At 41.1% G+C, this 20,059-nt stretch overlaps 1 protein-coding gene and 1 pseudogene across 5 annotated transcripts; both read left to right on the top strand.

The window, feature by feature from the left end:
• Nucleotides 1-176: 176 nt before the first annotated feature.
• LOC117208363 (microphthalmia-associated transcription factor) lies at nt 177-17,757 on the top strand. Of its 5 annotated transcripts, none has more exons than XM_033449519.1 (8): nt 1,378-2,329; nt 4,471-4,678; nt 5,281-5,628; nt 11,982-12,171; nt 12,783-12,858; nt 14,114-14,393; nt 14,609-14,700; nt 16,165-16,301. In XM_033449519.1, exons 1-7 carry the CDS (start codon nt 1,638-1,640, stop codon nt 14,687-14,689), a joined length of 1,875 nt encoding a protein of 624 aa, XP_033305410.1. In that variant the 5' UTR covers nt 1,378-1,637; the 3' UTR covers nt 14,690-14,700; nt 16,165-16,301. The 5 variants fall into 5 exon arrangements, 4 of the variants coding, with proteins under 4 accessions (XP_033305411.1, XP_033305410.1, XP_033305409.1 ...); XM_033449518.1 differs by having other exon boundaries at nt 1,381-2,329; nt 14,609-14,615; nt 16,165-17,757; XM_033449520.1 differs by lacking the exons at nt 1,378-2,329; nt 14,609-14,700 and adding an exon at nt 177-803 and having other exon boundaries at nt 16,165-17,756.
• Nucleotides 17,342-19,353, top strand: LOC117208385 (annotated as a pseudogene).
• The last annotated feature ends 706 nt before the right edge of the window (nt 19,354-20,059 follow it).

Raw genomic sequence — 20,059 nt, 5'->3', positions numbered from 1 at the left:
GCGGGACGGGATAGAGAGAATGGCAAAGACAATGAGAGAGGGGAGGAAGAAAGATCGCGGATGTTGGCGAGAAACTCGTGATCTGCTCGTCTCTTATCCCCTCGTTGCGTAGATAGTTGGGCATCGAGCCGAGATCGGACATGGAACATCGAAAGCATTGGGCATTGGGCATCGAGCATCGGGCATCGAGCATCGAGCATCGAGTAGCGTGGATAGTCGAGAGTAACGAACGCGACCCCCGCTCGTTTCCGATCGGTTAAAAGTTCTCGCACGACTCGCGACTACTGTCTCTCTCGTCTCTCTCTCGGTCCGATTATCGCTCGACACGCGCGTCCTAGCTTCTACCAGTGGGGAGGCGCCACGCTAGAAAGCAAAACTCGGGAACATCGTTGTCTCGTAATCGCGATCGTTTCACCGAGAAAAGTATCGAAGATCGTAGTTTGTTCGCGGTAAGAGGCGTCGCGACGCTATTGACCGCGACGCGTCGCGTCGCGTCGCGGCTTTCTTTTATTATCCGCTAGTAGTAACAGTATAAGAATGGACGAATCTGGCATCGACATGGGTTTCGATCTGGCAGCTATTACCGCTGATTTGGAACATCGCGAAGCGGATCTCTGCGATCGTCTATGTCAGGAGAAACAGAATGGAATAATTGGTATCGATGAATCAGATTGCGGTAATAAACAAGACAATGGGCATAGAAACAACCACGACGATTGGGAACAAGCTCTATCTTTTCTCTCGACACCACTGCAAGACATCATGTACTACGAATTAAAAAGTCGAGCGCCGAATATCGACAGGTACGTTGCTTCGAACTTATGATCACGATACACGAGCACGGTTATACGGGTCAAGGTTCAAATTGTTTCTTAATCCGAACAGTTCCACGATATCAATTCACCGTTTGCAACTTCTTGAAGTTACATTCTTTACTCGTCTCCGTCATCTGTGCGCTCGTTTCTTGCTTCGGCTCGAGTCGGCTCGGTTCGTCGTACATCGAGTCGACTCGGTTTCGATTCGGCTTGGTTCGTCTGTCTACCGCCGCTCTCGCACTTTCGATCTTAATTTCGATCTTGGAAGAAAAATCTCTCGATTCTGGAATAATCCGTACCTCTGACGTTCCGTAGGATTTAAATCTCTATTGCCAAAACATTTACAAAAGTTTCATTCCGTGGAAAATTGGTTCGTGCGACATATGGGCACGTGTCGATGTTGAAAATAATACGTGCTCGTCGATCAAATCATCTTCCGAAATAATTCGCTACAAACCTAAAAATCCCAAAAGAAACGCCTTAGGTGGTGGTTGGGTAATTTAATTGCCGCGTTTTGCATTCTTCAAATCGGCGATGTTGATGTCTAGTTGATAGTTGGTGTTTAGGCGACGAACGAGGTTTGGCGCGGATACGCGAATGCGCGACAGTGGCGAGATGCGCGAGCGAAATCGAAAGGGTGGAAAAGAGATAAGAGTAACGGATCCAGGTTTAGAGCAACGATCGTTGGTTTTTTCATAGCTAACAGCGTGGTGGTCGTCGACGATGTTGAAGATAACAAAATAAGACATCTGGCTTAGTAGCGTCGCGGCTCGTCGCGTCGGCTAGTTTGGCCGTAAAGCGTCTTCACCTCCTTCGGAGGACATGCAAGAAATATCCGAGACAGTGCGGCAAATCGTCGAATTCGAGGATTTAGTGTCGCGATTGAATCGAATAAACGACGTTGGACGTCCGTTGACCAATAACCGTTCCGTTATCGAAGGAAGAATCGGGACCACAATTACACTACCAACAACAACTATAACGGCTACGTTAACGAGAACAACGACGACAAAGTCGTTGTCCAATTGGACGAGTAATACTGACTCGTTGCTAGGTCCGCGTTATGTAGCTCCGGGATCAGTGCCTGAATTTGAATCGGAATCGGTATCAAAATTGGGTACGGTGCCTGTGCCGGCGTCGGCGCCAACGTCGACGTCGGCATCGGTAGAGTTTGCGAGCAAACAGCAATCACCATCGTTTAGCTCAATTCCATTGTCGTTATCGTCGTCCGCGCATTCGGACATCGAATCTGCCGTAAAATTCGCCGTTGATCGAGCGTTCAATTTCTCGTCTACCTTGGATCGTCAACGGAAAGACGGGAAGGTTGGACAACGTGAGCAAGAGCAACGCGTGCGCGTGAACATCGGTATCGACGAGGATTTGCGCATGATCCTCGAAATGGATCCGTCGATCGTTGACGGAACGCCGACGTCGTCTCCGTTGCACGGCAATTCTCGGAACAACGGTCACGTTGCGTTTGCCCGACCATTACGATCTACTCGCCCACAAGGCTGGTACAGAACTGTTAAAAACGGTTCGAGTTTCATTCAACGCTTTGCATCTTTTCATTTCTTATCATATCCGTATTCAACCTGATTTTTCAATTACGTTACGTCCTTTCGTTTTTTTCAGCTACTCTCCTGCCCAGTTACCGTTACGCCTTCTACTCCCACTCTCTCATTCCGTCTCTATCTCGCTCCCGCTCTTGCTCGTCTGCTCATTACTATCTATCTATCTATCTATCTATCTATCTGTCTATCTATCTGTCTATCTATCTAAATCTTTTATTCGTTCTGGCTTTTGCTTGTTCAACCTTGCTCGCCAAATAGCGAGATCTTCCTCGTAAGATCGTTCTTCTCGCCGAACATGTGTGTCCATTTCCGTTTACCGCTACGTCTACATTCTTCTCGACTGTAAACATTGCATCTAAATATAAATGCGTCCTTGGTTCTTACACGTAGATGTGTTTCGTGAACCTGGCGGCGTACCGCAAGTATCGTGCACACGAGTCTCGTCGTTACCTTGCGTCTGTGCCCTTCGTCTCCGATATTTTTCCTGTTTTTCAATTTGGTTTTAAACACGCAGAAGATTCGATCGCTCTGTCCTGTCACAGACGAAGGAAAATAATGTTCCTTTCTCAAAAGGAAGTCCGACAGTGGCTATAGCGACTCGATATCGCTGGCCGGTAAATCGTAAATTTTGTTTTACATGTGCGCAATTCGTTGCGTTATATATTTTACACGTTACGTTACGTTTATCCCTCCTTGTTTCTTTTTCGAAATTTGTTCACTGTCACCAAACGATAGATACATATCTCTGTCGAGTCGTTTTCGATCGTTTCTCAATATATGCGTTCAGTAGACTGCGGATTTTTATGTAAATTCATACTTTTATAAGCTAAAGAAAGGCAGTATAAAAGTTTACCTTAGAAATTCTATACCACCATTTCAATTTCTCACGAGTGTATAAATATATTCGAAAAGAAGAATAACGTTCGTCGGTTTTTTCCCTCTATGGTAAAGGCTAGATGAATAGAAATGAAAATAATTGATTGCCAACGCGACAAAAGCGAGATAGAGAGGAAAGGCACAAAAGCGTAAGAACAACTTACAATTAGAGAGAGAGAGAGAGAGAGAGAGAGAGAGAGAGAGCGAGAAAGAGAAGCAACGAATAGATATAGAGCAACTCGGTTAGTTTTCGCCGAAGATGATTACGTAACGCAGTTGCGACAAACATGCGAAATGAACGGGATCCCGATCGCTTCGAGACAGAAAGCAGCGACAGAACCGCGTTGTGCTTTCAATGTATTGTTCGGAAGAGAAGATCGCCACTCGGAGGACAAGAATCGCATCTCGATCCAAATTGCACAATATCTCTATTTTGGTTTTCTTATGGCTATAATTTGGCAGTGTTCCCAAACCGGGAATACCTTTTAGGCGACTGGTACCACCTCCTCTTGATAAACCGTCGATTCGCCATGCGATTTCTGCGCGTCTATTTTTTGCATAGAACTCTGCTCTGTAAATGGGCATAGATTTCTACACCTTTGCCATTTACCGATCCTCGTATCAATTATAGTCTATACGCAAGCATCGGATCAACCGAACTGGTCTCTTTACTTTTGTTCGGATATTATAAATATTAGCAGGAACATGATCGCGCCAAGTTACGGAAATAACGGCGAAAGAAAATCGTTTTGACGCTGTGTCGTAGATTTTGATGTTAATGAACCACGCCTTGATTCTTGATACGCGCGTTCTTTGATTTTTTACATTTCGACGGTTGTATCGCGCGCATGTTGCTGCAATTTGCGCGTACACAGGCGCCATCGTTTCAAATATTTCCGTATTTCGTTCTTCGCTTTAGTCGAGGATAATAGAATAGATGCGTGGAGCAAACTACGAAACGATCGAACGATCATGGGATAGAGAAGGTACTGCTCCCTCGACATTTCCTCGGCATTTTCCTCTCGCTCCTACGAAAAAGAAAAAAAAAATTGATTAGTCGTCGCTGCTAGTAACGAAGTTAAAAACGAGTAGCTGGTTCTAACAAAGATTCGTTAATCGTGTCCAACGTATAAGCGGCTCGTACATCAGCTTGGAGAAGGAAGCTAAAATTTGATGCATAAAATCGATTCGTTTCCGATGGCTTTCAGTCCACCGACGTTTAAAACTGCGACGCCCACATCGCGTACGCAACTGAAGCTCCAGCTGATGCGAGAGCAGCTGCAGGAGCAAGAGAGGCGAGAGGCTGAATTCCGTCAGAACTTGCAGCAACAGAGACCAACTACCGCCCCTCCTAGACCCGTACCCACTACTACGCTGTCGACTATCGGGGTAGATGTACCACCGCAAGTCTTACAGGTATGTATGTATGTATTCTTCTTATCATTTCTCTTATCTTCTTATCATTGACTTCAATTCTACCCTCGCCCTTCGTCTACTTTATTTCGACGTTGTGTACGAGATGCAGTTTATTTTTATACGACGTATCGTCCCGTCGATACTCTTTTTCTCTTTTCTTTTATATTTGTTACGCGCTCGTGTACGCTTGAACGCGACAATGCAACGTGTGTGCAAACACGTGTTTCAGAAAAACAGATGATTCAAACTTTTAACGTTTTCACAGCGTAGCACAATTCAAGCCGGAAGGAGGGGAAGAAACATAAAATACCGTCTTTTTCTTAGCTGAAGGCACGATAAAGACAGACGAACTAATACGATTCCGGTGCACTTTCCAAGTAATAGCGTAAGAAACCTACGGCGTTCGACCTTATTGCATATTTCTCCAAGCTTTAGCCAACACTGCCGATAAGACCAGAAATAGAATAGAAACACGTGTCACTTGGTAACAATCACCGAAACTGATAGTCGTTTCTTCGAATAGAAACAAACGCGAAATGTGGTTTAAAGAAAGAGAAAGAGGGTCGATAGATTAAACGAGACGCGCCACTTTTTGTTCACAGGTACGAACGCTATTGGAAAATCCGACGCGTTATCACGTTGTTCAGAAGCAGAAGAATCAAGTGCGACAGTATCTTCACGAGTCGTTTCGCGGCAATGGTACCACCGGGGACGAAAGCGTTCTCGGAAGAAATTCAGTGGAAGCCGTGCCGACGTCTGCGCCGATGGTTGTCCAGAGCGCACCACCGGGACCAACCGTACACCATCCAAAGCCACAGCATCCTCACCTGGCCTCGTACCCACATGGTCCCACGGTATTGTCGCACGTTAATCCGCTTGCGGCCAGTCCAGATCCTGCGACTGGTGCCATGTCACCAGGACTTTCCAGTGTCGCAACCAGCAACTCCGAGGTAATTTAATACGTCTACCTGTTGCCTATCGATTTATCATTGTCATCAAATTCGTGCTCTCAATTCGTCCAACAAAGGATTATTTGAGCCAGCTAATTCGAATTGCTACTAAAATGTACTGTTATCCGAAAAGACAAAAGTCATTTTTCTTACGATTCAATTTTCAATCTTCTTACGATTGCTTAGCTCGACTCGAATAATTTTGCTTTACTCTAGGACGTTCAGTTCGTACAAGGTATCGGTAAATGGTAATAGAAATACACGAAATTTAGGAAAATTGAAGCAGAGACGAACCGCAAAGAATCTATCGATGCCACAGGCGTCTATCGCTATGTTTCCTTCGCGTATCTGCCGAATCATGCGTATGAGCATGTACGTGTACATAAGAGTGTAACAGAATTTTGGCTTTTTAAAGTGAAAACAAAACCGTAGAACGTACTTTCACCTGTTTCGTTCGCTGAACGTAACAACGATTAAACGGCTGGAAATCATAGTTACGATCATACTTGGCAGCTTGAAGGTCGAACCGATCGATCGATCGATCGTTCGCTCGCTCACTTTCTTTTTCTTTGTTATTCGTGCGGCATCGAAAGTCTCGCGGAAACTATAATGCTTTTTATTAGTTGCTCGACGATGACACGTGTCATATCACCGCGAGGATAACTGGTTCATTTGCAATTGATTCTTTTTTATAAGATGCGTAAATGTCATTTATTGCCTTATTTTTTATCTATTACATCGACAATTTTCTTGTCGGAATTTTCATTTAACGTTTTATCGAGGCTCTTAAAAACGAATAACACGAGGAACGAACTACTACGAGTATTTAGTACTACGTCAGAAATGGATTACGTTACACGTATCTCCGTTAAAACGAACAAAGAACGTAAACGCGGCTCTCTTCGTAATTTGCTGTTAATTTTATCAGTCGAAGCCTGTTACATTGCTATTTTTTAGCTATGCTCACGAGGTCGTTGCATGCGATATTTTTCGATCCCGCAACACAACTGGGTTAACGGAGAATACCTAAGGCGCGTCGTACGGTCAGTGCGAGAGTAGAATACATAATAGTACTGGACGATAGGAGAAATTGGTCGCGACACAACTTCAACAACTGTCGTAAAATTATTTAAGCAAAGAACGTATCGAGTGCGAGTTGGTGAGGAGATAGGAAGAATCTAAAAAAAAAAAAAAAGCGACGCATAGAGAAGCGAATACCTCCGGGGCGAAAACCAAAACTTAAAATGTCGTTCACGAGATATTGGCGACGAGCTAGAACTAGAAATTTTGTTATCGCAGGCAATTCGCGTAGCCAGGAAAATATTTACAAATACTCTCCGCGACTCGCGAAAGGCTGAGACGATGAACGGATAAATGACAAAGGATGGAAGAACGAAAGGGATCAAGCGAATATCCTACTTCGAAGCCTCGTTTTCATTGGTCAAGTTTGAATTCCAACGAGTCGAAGCGGTTGACTGGACCAATGAGCGTAGAGATTCGAAAGAATATTGCATTCGAATCTGATAAATACCAAGTTCACGCTAGTCAAGCTGTTTCGAGTTACTGGAATCCAAGGCGTTTGAATTCGATTTAACTGGACTAATTTGAACGAGGCTTAAATGGCGAATGATAGAAATGAAAATGCGCGACTGCCATGTGGCCGTAGTGCCGTAGCTGTAGCCTAATAGTAGGGGATAATGGGTAGAAGCGGTAACTTAACGATAGCCGATAGCGCAGCGGGCGTGGGGCATGGCGGTGCTCGTGGCGCGTGGCGGGCATTCGAGCAGCAGCGAGTAGTAGCGAGCAGTAGCGAGCAGTAGCGAGCAGTACCGAAACGAGCCGATCGACGGTGGAGGTTCGGGTTCGCGCGAGAGCAAACCTTCGTGGAGCGTCGTTTACCTCGACGGTGGTTCGATGTTTGTTTCGCGAAGCGATCTTCCGTGTCGTCTCGTTTCTTCGATTTGTCAGAGCGATCGACGTTTTCACGACGGGCCAACAAGGGGTGAGAGAAGAAGGAAGAGAAAAGATCTTCCCGCCACAGATTATTCCACGCGGAAATTTTCCACGCGATCAACGCGTCCATCGTGTGGCAACACCCGGTAACGATGTTTCACGACGAGGAGTACCGCGATCGATGAATCGCCGAACGATCTCTCTGGTTAAGAACAACGTCGGCGCGATATTCCTTTCGCATCCGCTTTAAGCCGACGACCAGCACGTAACTTGTCATCCATCGATACGGTAAAAACGATTTTCTGGCTACGACAGATCCGATTTAGAACCGAAGCAGAAGGATAGAGTTCGACGCTGATCATTTTTAAGTTTATCGCTGCCAATTCGAACCGATAACGACTCTTTTCGACGATAGATCGTTCTAAAGCGTGACGTATACGTATATTTCAACTCGACGTACTATCGACTAATATCGAGTTATCTTCGCGTATACTACACCTGTTCGTCACTCGTCATCTATCATCCGCTGCCTGTTCCCAACTCTCCCGCCGTTCCCGTTTAACTCGGAATCCCACTTCACTTCGCCGAGATCGTGAGATACGTTATTGGGTAACCGCAACCTTGAGGTACGCTTAATCGTAGGTAGCCGAGTCGCGACGGAGTGGCGGTACGAGGAGAAAACGCAAGGTTGCTACGAAACAACGTCGTCGCATCGGCAAAACCTTCGAGTCCAAGCCCGAGTCCGAAAAATGCACTCGTTCTTCGATCGGTTATCCGCATTCGTATTCGCTTTCGCGCTCGTTCTAGCACCGTTACTTTGACACGTATTCTTCGCACAAGAAGAATCGTTTGTCCTCTTGAATGCCAATCCACCCCGTTATCAAGGTTGTAGCTACAATTATATTCGAGTATCCTTCGCGACCGCGACCGATTAACCGACGTTTACTTTCTTTTTCTCCTACTCGTATTCGTTCTTGTTCTCGTTCGCGAGTACTGTTGTCTCGGTGTTTCGATTATCGCGCGCGTGTACGTTTCGAGTGCCAGCCACCGAACGGGTAAATACGATTATTCATGAGGAGAGCGACAATCAGTTTTACGACAAAATTTCCCGGAAATGGATGGACGAAGCGGAGAGTAGTTAGCGGAACACGCAACGTTTATCAGGAGTTACGATCGACGTCGAGGATCTTCCTTTTGCAAAGAAGAAGACAGACGGAGGGCGGCGGAGAAGCAGGAAAGGAAAGAGAACAAGAAGGACGATGACGTCGAAAGTGGTGGCAATGACGTTGACGACGATAGTGATGATGCTAACGACGACGATAACGACGATGACGACGACGTTGAATCTGATCTGAGATCGCGAGGAAATAATTTCCATCGTCGGCTTCGCTTCAAGATAGTTTTAACGGTTGGGATGATTACCGTACCGTATATACGCTTCTTTAATATTCAGCGGAGAAGCGAATTTTACTGAATTACCAATCTTCTTTGCGTTTGTGAGTTCAAACCCACGCGGCCCCACGCCACCATCGCGCGCTACTAGCCACGTGCGTGAACGCGTACTACACGTGCGCACATGTCTCTAGTACTTGACCGCACGAATATACGGTTCTTGTTACTTTTTCGTTCATCGGATCCATTTCAAGCAACGACAACATGCCAGTGTTCAATATAATAACCCGAAGGTGTAAGGTGAGTCTCATTCGATTCGTTAAACTATTACCAACGAAATGATTCAAGATACGTTCGTTCACTGATTTTGCTCGTATTTTACGCGCATCTCGACACGCTTCGTTTTCGTTAATTGCATCTAGTTACTCGTGTTATCGCGTTATCACGCTATCGCGTTATTACGTTATCAGCGCTGCATTTCACAACGCAAACGAGTAGACGAACGGATGAGACGTTGAACGGATCGAAGCGAAGGGCAAGACGATGCAAGATGAATTTGAGGAAAATTTAATAAGTTTACGCCTTGTTTGATCGATTCGTATTTGCGAACTAATCAACTGTCAAAGATCGATATCGATTAAGTCGGTGTAATCGGCGCTTATCGCGTCCTTTATCGTTTTAACAAAAGACTATCGTAAGTGTAACATCTAAAAAATTCACGAGTGGCGATGGATTGTTTACGTATCCTCAATCTTCTGTATTTCGCATTTTCTGCATATACGTATACCTATACGTATATATTTTTATAGATATATATATAGGATATAGCAGCGATCGATGTCGTTCGCGTAATCATCAACTGGTAGATCTTTGGTAACAGCACATCGTGACCTCTCATCTTACGAAACTTCGTTGCTATAATTTGCAATTCTTAATTTTCTTTTACTATTCAACGTATATTCACGGCAAGGATGCGTAAGATAATCGTGATAAGCGTCAGCATTTCCGACCGCTTGGGCGAGCATATAAATCTTTCTCGATCAAGGATTGAAAACGCTTTTCAAGATAACGACAATCGCCTCGATAACAGCTTATCTAGGTAAAAACACCTAAATACTACGAACATTCTGGGCGATGCTAATATTTGTGAGCGATGCCATACTTACGTTTCGTAACGAGCAACTTCGTTTAGACGAAGTCAGAAACGCGAACACATAACCGATACCAATACGAACAGGCAGACATAGACGGCGGATCAGCGAGAGGATGCCAGTCGTGATGGAAATGCACATATGTATAACGTGTTAGCATATTTATTACGGAAACCGCCCTCCGACCATTTTGGTTTAATCGCTCTCAACCGATTGCAAGGATAGCTTCTATTGCAGCTAACGAGTAGTCTGTGAATTTTTATGCGTTTATGGGAAATTCGAAGTCGTTAAAACGTACAGAAATATATAACACATAAATATATAAAGCAAATTGTATAAAATATTTGAAGCAAAATATCGACTATAATATTTTAGAGTTCTAGTTAAATTCTATTTGTTTAATTAGGTTGGTAAAAATAGGAATTTGCAAAAATATTCGCAGTCTACTAAGGCGTATAGCATTTTCAACGAACGTACGAACGAAAAAGAACGTTGTGTATCCAATACAATGCTAACGTCGTTTTTCACTTGCGTAGCGAAAGATATAACACGATATGACGAAACGAGATGAAACATTAGAACGTAAGACCAGACACGACTTCAACTATGATAATTGTTTTATCCGATGTGACATAAACAATAGCGATTTCGATCATTTTTTCCAACTGTGCTTCTCCGACTATCTCTAATTACTGATATCTTTGATATTATCGCATAATCTTGCAGTTAGATTATCGGTAGCTGAAACATAAATGAAATTCCAACGATCAACTAGGTTCCCTTTATTAAGGCGTTTACTTGGTTCCCTTTATCAATCGACTTCGTTCTTTTCATTCTTTCTTATCTCTTGACCTTTTCATATTTTTATCTGTTCGATCGCTTTCTCTCGTACAACTTAAATGTATCCTTTGGCTCTGCCTTTTGCCACCGTTGTCTTTCTGACACAACACGTTCTATCGGCACGTTCTTCCACGGACAGACATCGGTTATTGTTGTTACGTAATATTTACGTAACTTACACGTACGCAACTTGAATAGCCATAAGCGCCGTACGCTGAGCACCAATGCTTGCGATCTCAACCCGTTTCATATCGTTTCCTCTGAATTTTCACCATTCTGCCCTCCTTTTTCATAACCGTTCAACTTCTCTATCACATTTCTCTTCTTGCCTTTTTATCGTCTTTATCGTCTTTCTCTTTTCGCTTAACGCTTTCTCTCTCTCTCTATTTCACTATCGTTTGTTCAAACCTGATCTACCACTGTCCCATTAAAACATTCTTTGACCATCGACAGCAATTGAATCGGCGATCGTCAATGGAGAGAATATCAAGAATTGCGAATAAAGTCCACGAGATTCGATAAAATCGTGGCAGTGTGTACGATATAGGTGTGAGAACGTTCTTCCTGTTATCAAATCTGCTTAACAGGGCAAACTAAGCATGATATAATCAAATTGTTTTTTCAAAAATATCACATCCTCTGTGATATTTCTCTCATTCGAAGGTTGGATCAGATACCCGGCGAATGAATCGATAGAGGAAAAACACAAAAAAAAGGAAATGTTAGAGAGAAAATGTGATATAACAATTAGCTTTGACAGCGATTTTAACGTGAACTCGTTCGTTGCTGACCCCGCATCGAAGCAAAATCGCATCTACAGTCCTCCTTCCATCGATACATCGATAAAGTATAAATTGAAAAGGCATTCTAAGGCGATTGAAATACGATAGAATCATGTACCCTCTGTTGTGCGTAAAAGTACATATCACGATGGAATTTTTATTTATCGTCCGAGAACGCAGACGATCCGAAAGTTGAGTTTAATCGTTTGGTCATATGAAATTTGTATGATTACAGGCGGAGGATCTTCTGGATGACATCTTGTCGTTCGAAGCCAACTCCCTAGGCGATAATTTAAAAGACAGCCAGTCAGGAAGTCTGTCCAATATTCCAGAATTACAAATCAAGCCCGAACCTCTGTTGCTTACCGATGCCGAGATACACGCGCTTGCCAAAGATCGACAAAAGAAAGATAATCATAATATGAGTAAGTAAATACGATCGACTATTGGCTATACGTATACGGTGACGGTAACCTGTTACTATTAATTATTAGCAGTATGCGAAAAACCATAATACATTCGTATGTCTCTATTTCGGTGTTCGTTGTTCGCTTAAAACAACTGAAACAGTCATTTGAATTGTAAACGAATTAGAGACGGATTGCTCTTCCTGCGATCGTGTAAAATCTGATATATCCACGCCAAATATCCATGGAGCGGAACGTAATCGCTTCGTTTCTGATATTCGTGCTTCTTCAACGAGATAACTCTTTTTGTTGGTTCATACGTAGGCGAATATATAAAGTATACTAACGTAGAATACGATAGGTTGTATAGGCGCGAATAAGAAATCAGCAGAATAACGTGAAACGGCTAGAAATGGCAATTTTATAAAATTAGAGTAGGAGATAATTTTGTCTATTTATTATTAGTAACCGACATGGTTGTCGTTAATCAACACGGCTGCTGTCGATGCTGCTTACCATCTGAACGCCAGCTTTCGCGCGCCGGCACTCGATACGAAAATATGTAAAAATATTTTCAGACGCAACTGCGATATCCTAATTATAATTCATATTATTATTATGATTTTCAGTCGAGAGACGGCGACGGTTCAATATCAACGATAGAATCAAAGAGCTCGGCACTCTCTTGCCTAAAACTAACGACCCGTAAGTACGTTTTTCAATTTCACGACCGTTTACCACGTATCGCTAGCGGTAAGGCAGCAACAAGCAACTCACGCGTAACTCCTTTGTAATTTGTAGAGAAGAAAATGCTCGATAAGATTCGTCAAACACGTTATGTACGAAGAGCGTTGCTCGTCGTGCAAAATATATCGTTCGCAGACGAAAAACGTACGTAGACAATTTTTTGGAAAACAAACTTGCTAGTGAAAACGTAGTTAATATTTTTCCACGTGAAATATTTAATCAATGGGTCGCTTATTCGTCGTCTTTAATCTCTGCTCGTTTTTCATTGCCAGTAGGCCGAGTATCTCAAAAATGACGTTTACGTCATTCTTCTTGACATGTTCTCTCCTTTCTTTTCTCAGCTTACGCTTCCTTCGTCATGAGTCGATATTAAACTTATAAATCTTAAGAATAGATGGATCAGAGAATGGAAAGGTGAAAGAGCAACGGAAAACGAACGATAATTCTCTCGTTTCTTTTCTCAGCTTACGCTTCCTTCGTCATGAGTCGATATTAAACTTATAAATCTTAAGAATAGATGGATCAGAGAATGGAATGGTGAAAGAGCAGCGAAAAACGAACGATAATTCGTTCTTGAAACAACTTCTCCAACCTAAATTCGTTCGATTTCGTGTCTCCCTGTATCCTGCGTCTTGCATTGCGTAATAAATTTCCGGAGAACGAAATAGCGAGCGATACTTGGTACGGTCGAGTACCAAAGCATCGCCTCCTTCTAAGATTAGCATCGTACGAAAGAAAGATGTACGGAACTGCGAGTAGACGGTGTTACCGTGTCTCGAGTCTCACCTCGATAACGAAACGAGTCTAAGTACAATGGCAAACATTCTGATACGACCCCGTTTTCCAAAATTCTCTCTCTTTCCCACCGCCGATCGATGTCTCTTGGCTGGCATTACGTATGTATCTTCCGTTTCGTATTGTGTTCGATTTTATCCAGTCGAATTTTACACCGCTGTTTTACTTTTCCATCTAATATCGAATGATAAGAAAATATCGAATTGCATTTGTCTAACTTTATCAATGGGATTTTTAAATAAATAGGAATACATCTCGGAGGAATTTTTATTCGTTCGAACGATTTCTTTCCGTGATAGCTTTTAAGGATTGAAAGTCTAATCGAATATATCTCACGAGAAAAGAAGACACGACGAATCTTTAATAACGCGACTCGAACAGCGTAACATCGTAATCAACTAATTTTCACTTGTTCCAGATATTATGAAATCGTCCGAGACGTCAGGCCAAACAAGGGAACGATTCTGAAGTCTTCGGTCGAGTACATAAAATTATTGAAAAACGAGTTGACAAGGATGAAACAGAACGAGCTGAGACACAAGCAACTGGAACATCAGAATCGTCGACTCCTTTTACGAGTTCAAGAGTTGGAGTTGCAAGCGAAGGCGCATGGTCTTCCGGTGACTGATTTTAGTTGGGCTTCGACTTCCGGTAGCATGCTGAACACCTTTCCCCGAAACAAGCTCGAACAACGCAAGGTAATCGAATTTCTATATATACCGCCGGTCATGACAGAATTAGGACATCCGTTGATATTTAATACAAAATTGGATATCTCCTACTGCTTTTACTTCTTAGTCATTTACAAGCTTATGCGTAAAAAGAAATTCAAATTTTTGTCCGTGGTCCTAATTCGACGGCCCATATTATTCTCTCTTGCTTTTTATCACGAACGTCATTTGTCTTCTCTCAGGAACGAGGTGAATATGTACATATTCTCGATGGTGTGCATCCTCGCGCAACGACGACTGTCACGATATCGCGGCTGCTATGAATTTCGTCAAGGTTATGCCGATCAACACCGATATGTACCGCTGATCGTTTCACGATCCTTGATCCGAATAAACGCTCGCTTCGTTCCCGAGACTGGTTTCATAATTCGCATGTGTTCCGATCAGACTGCCAGCTACGAAATCGCTCGTCTTGCTCTCTGTCTGTCTGTCTGTCTGTCTGTCTCTCTCTCTCTCTCTCTCTTTCTCTCTCCCGTTCCATCTCTCTGTCTCCTTTTTTACGAGTGTGCGTGTACAAATAAATAGTTCTATCGTCGATATCACATCCTCTTCTCCCTTGTTACTGGTGTTTCCACCAAGCACCATGTTTCCGTTCGTTCTTCCGTTGTACGCGTATTCTTATTGTCAGTCTGTCTTTTCTTTGTTCTGTTTGTCGTTGTAATATTTTACTCTCTTTTTCCCTCTGCATCGCTTCGCTCTTCTTGCTTTACCTCGCGTTTCTCGGATTCACGTCGAGCACACGTATCAGACATTCTAATCCTACGTTACAGAACTATCCAATCGCGGAAATGACTTATCTTATCGTGATTTGGAAACATTAGGTATATTTTTACATTCGGTATTCTATTTTTTTTTCTTTTTTGTCTAATTGTATTTTCCTTAAATATCCGCTTGTTGACAACGGAAACGAGTTAATTCGTTAATTCGCCGTAAAAGTCTTAAAAGACTATGAGTCGATTCGTTGTTCGGGCTGTTGTCAGTCTCCCGAGTTTAAGCGAAGGAAAAGATTTTCGAAACGAAAACCGTGAGACTATTCCACGCACGGGAATACAAATATCGAAACGACACATTGGTGAATTGTTGTAGATAAAATCTAGTCGGTATATCAATAAGCGATTTGTCGGTTCTATGAAATGCGAACGTTGATAAGAGCGCAATTTGAATCGCATGTTCAAACAACAAAATAAAGCGAACGTCTCTCGCTGCTGTTCGTTCGCGATTACATCGAACGAAAGTGTTGAATAATATGCACCGTATATACATGTATAATTTATTTCTATCGTTCATTCGCGTGAATTGAAAATATTTCGATACTATATGACGATTAGCTTCGGTTATCGCACTCGAAGATTACAAGGGAAAGACACGATAGGTCGCATTTTCCAACCTTCGCGAGACAACAGTTTTAAAAATCAGAATATTGTCTCGACTAATCTTACATTGTCAAAATTGTCGTTTTATTCGATTTTGGGATTTAGCATGTATGTATTTTTCTACCTTCTTCGTAATTAAAGAATAATATTGTTTTGTATTAAAATTTCGAAGATACCAAAGCTCCGTTTGTCTTAACAACTGTTCCTTTGGCTGGACCTAACAGGGTCTTTCCATTCTTACGAATTTGATATAAAAGAATAAACAGAAATGTACTTATCGTTCTTTCTTCGTGTGATCTTCGTTTGTTAATAAATAGAAATAGATCGTCCGTTGTAAAGACATGTTATTTTTGTGTACTAAATAGATTCCAGAATTGGTTACCGAAGACGCAACGAGCTTAAGTATGTCGCAGCTGGAAGATCTGATGGAGGACGATGGAAACGGTCCGATTCATAGCGGCGACCCGATGCTCTCCTCGCCTCATTTACCACCGCTAAGTCCAGCACAGGCTGGCTGTCAACATGCCCTACCAGACGAAGATACCCTTGGTAGTTTGGCACCAACCACACCGAATTCCTCCTCCGATATGGATATTGTCGCGTAATAGGATGCGAGCGTTAATAGCGCTCCGAATAATCAATTTATATATTTTTCGATCGGAAGGACATTCGAATTTTATCGTAACGAGAAAGTAACAAACGCAATATAATCGATACTAAGCGATGCAATAGACGAATAGCGACTCGCGAACGTCGCATCCTTGTGTCTGATTAACAACATACATGTTATGTGTTGTTCTTGTCCTTTTTTTCAACGGCTGGCCGTTACATACATACGTATTATAAATCGTAAGTCTATGTAAAAAGTTACTTAGTATAATCGTATAATAATTCTTGAGAAAATTCACGTACTTTCACTCATTCAAATAGTTCCAAAAGCAAAAAGATTCTCGAACTCGTATTCGTATGGTTGCTTTCGATGGCAACCATCGATCCCTTACAGGTGTCAAATACTTATGGGATATACGTAATGAATAACGGATGCGATCAGCACCGAAGTTCTACGATAAATAAGCGCTCGCGCAGGTCGCGAGTTCATTGACGAACAAACAAAGAATTGAAATATACTTTAAAATACTTTTTGGAGTTGTCCAAAGTTGCGAGAAATACTTTGGATGTTCCTTTTAATTTCTAATTTTTTTCCAGTTCGATTACAGTCAGTGTTTCACTGTATTGCATTATGTTGCGTTTCGTCGTATTATTAGGAGCAAAGCATACTGCAATACTCAAACCGGTTCGTTCAAGTGCCTTTTAATTTTTTTGTGTCACTCTCCTTCGCTACCCATTGTCTTAGTTATTCGTAATGTGCGAAGAGAATCAACTGCGTGTGTCATCATCCAACGATTTCGTTGACCATTTTTAATGATTATTCGTTTCTTCCTATAAAATTTCTCGATTTAAAAAGACATTAGTGAACATACGTTCAGATATAGATATATAATGGCGAGTACGGGCTAATTAAACTTGACACGTAGATCTAAGATGATAATCGATCAATTAGAAAAGAGACGATTCGATAACTCGAAGGAAAACTTGAACAAGTGCTGTAAACAAGATAAGAGGAGGCGATTTATTGAAAGACGAAAACTTACGTAGGAGAAAAGCCTGCGGCAGAATATATATTTTCTAAAGTATTTTGCGTCGGAAACAGCAAGTGATTAATGTTACTAGTGAATAATGTATGCTCTTATTCCATGGAGATGTCTCGTGTGCGCGAATAATATTGCTGTTCCCGTCGCTCTGTGATCCTTTTAATATATGTAACTATCGCGTTTTACCTCGTTAATGCGTATTATTCGCTCACTGTTATCCGCGAAAACCGTGCGAGAATCTCGTGATAATTCTTCACGGTGACCGCGCGAAACTACAGAGTATATAAAGAGACGTTACAGAAAAAGTGTTTAATCATTTTTTCACGTTTTGTCTTTTCCTTTTCTTCTTTTTCTTTTGTTTATATATTCCCAATATTCTTCCTAGCATCTTAGCGATGGGCTCAAGTACCTGACAAATTTATGTTAATAATTTAACCAAAATAAGACATACTCTTCGTTTGGTATACAATATTTTACATTTACAATACCTTCCAGTCGTTTCTGCGTAGTAATTTTTACAATATTCATTTTTCCGGGCAAATTTTAAATTGTTTTATAATTCTACCAGTTACTGAACGAATTGAAAGACCACTAGCCATCTGTTACGTACAAAAATTATGTAAGAGATAGGTCGTATAGGTCGGAAAATTAATTAGATTCTAGCATGATAGATTATTATGTTTAGCATTAAAAGCTATTTTTTGTCTTGCATGGCCTGAATTTTTTCTATTATTGTAGTACAATTTCATAAGTTTCTAGGATAAAAGGTTATCACAACAGTCTCTTCTGAGTAGCCATGTGTTTCTTATTTCAAGTGACAATTTAAGATAATTATTTTCCGATATGTAACTACATTCTTAGTAGTTTATAAATGTGTCATAATCTCCGTTTTTTTTTCTATACATAACTCCAACTTGTCTTTCTTAGTTATTTTAATATTTCTAAATGGCTTTTCTCTTTTTGTGTAATCAATTATGTAATTGATTACATAATTTTTATTAAAGGAACCATATATTTTAGTAATAAAAACTTATAACATTACAGAAAGGGTATGTTCCAGTCGGCTCTACTCTACAGACGCAAAGCTCCAACATGATTGAAACTGATACCAGAAAACTATAAAGAATTGAGCTAGCTAAAAAGGAGCATCCATCTCAAATAGGTAATTTTTTACTTCATTTGATACACAGTTAATTTAATGAAAATTCTAAAAATGAAATTTTCATACTAATATCTTATGTATATATTATATTTATTATAGTCCAAATTAAACTCTCGTTCCCCTTGTTTATTAACGTTCTTTCGGTTTTAATCTTTTTCAAGCAAACTGATTAAGATTCAATGCTTTATCGTTGATTCTTATCAATAGTTTGCAATATTAAAAATATGATGGTTTTTGAGATAGTTATGACATTTTGTCATGCTATTATGGGTAATCACCAACACTTAAAAGTTAACGTATACTATATTTATTAAATTTATTTATTTATTGAAAAATACAATATATATAATCATTACAGCAATGACTAAGTATGTAATTAAATTATCTAGGTGTGATTCTTTGAGATTCTCATGGAGTGGTTCAAATGCGTTTCCCCAGTGCAAATAAAATTCTCAGAACCGTCAAAAGTGTGATGGGTCGTGGCCTAGACTTACCAAAAGATTCATATTATTTGATTAAAAAAAATGCAGTCGCCATTAGAAAACGTTTGGAAAGAAACGATGAAGACAAAAACAGCATGTTGATTCTTCTGGAGTCTAGAATCCATCGACTTGCTCGATATTACAAACCCAAGGGAATTCTTCCAGCAAACTGAAAATATGGTGAGAGTTCGATTGCTAGCGTTCATGTCGCTTAATTACTTTTACGAATTTTTGAACAGAATAAAAATTTAAATATAAGACTTGTGTTTTACTAACCAATTCATTCCAAATTCTCTATTTCCATTTATGTATATCCAACCTAAATATAGTTACTACCAATCTGGAATGAAATATTGGTATTTAAATACAAATGAAAAATCTTATTAGCGTAAAGATCACCACGGTATAATATTATTTATAATAAGTAATGAAACACTAATCGTCTATTATTAAAAAGTTAAGGTCTTGAAGCCAAGATACTGAATTTCCCTTAAAATTGGGAATTCAAAAAGAATATCAAGGCGCAAATATAAAACAAAAATTACTACACGTCCCTAACGAACGAATTCACGATTGTTCGAATTGACGCGACGATTGATGGACGCCAATTTTTGTTGATCATATTTACGGCTTGTCGTGCTTTTAATTTTAAAGACGGTATCGTAATAAAATAATATCATAACATCGTGCAGCTAACAAACGACAGTTTGAATCTCAATGTGATTTGTAGGATAGTCTAAAACGTTTGCGATTTGAATATCGCGTTCATTTTTCGACTTCGCGCGGTCCTTGCATCGACTTCTGCGCAGGCGTGCTGCAGTTTTCATCGGTGAGCGGAATCGCCCGAAAACGGCCGAATGTTGACGATCGGAAGCGCGCGTGAATACGCGATCGCTTAAAATCTTGCTTGTACCATATTTGAATCACAGTTGGTTGTTATTTCCCTTATCAAGAGTAGAAGATA

This window comes from Bombus bifarius, unplaced genomic scaffold, assembly GCF_011952205.1.
Source record: "Bombus bifarius isolate JDL3187 unplaced genomic scaffold, Bbif_JDL3187 scf7180000008062, whole genome shotgun sequence".
Taxonomy (NCBI): Eukaryota; Metazoa; Arthropoda; class Insecta; order Hymenoptera; family Apidae; genus Bombus; species Bombus bifarius.
Note: the sequence above shows the minus strand (reverse complement) of the source record. Positions and strands in the feature narration are given on the sequence as shown.

Coding starts and splice junctions, on each gene's coding strand:
- LOC117208363 (XM_033449517.1), top strand. CDS start 1,638: ATGCAAGAAATATCCGAGACAGTGCGGCAAATCGTCGAATTCGAGGAT. Junction 2,330..4,470: donor TCTACTCGCCCACAAGGCTG/GTACAGAACTGT, acceptor GATGGCTTTCAG/TCCACCGACGTTTAAAACTG. Junction 5,629..11,981: donor TCGCAACCAGCAACTCCGAG/GTAATTTAATAC, acceptor GTATGATTACAG/GCGGAGGATCTTCTGGATGA.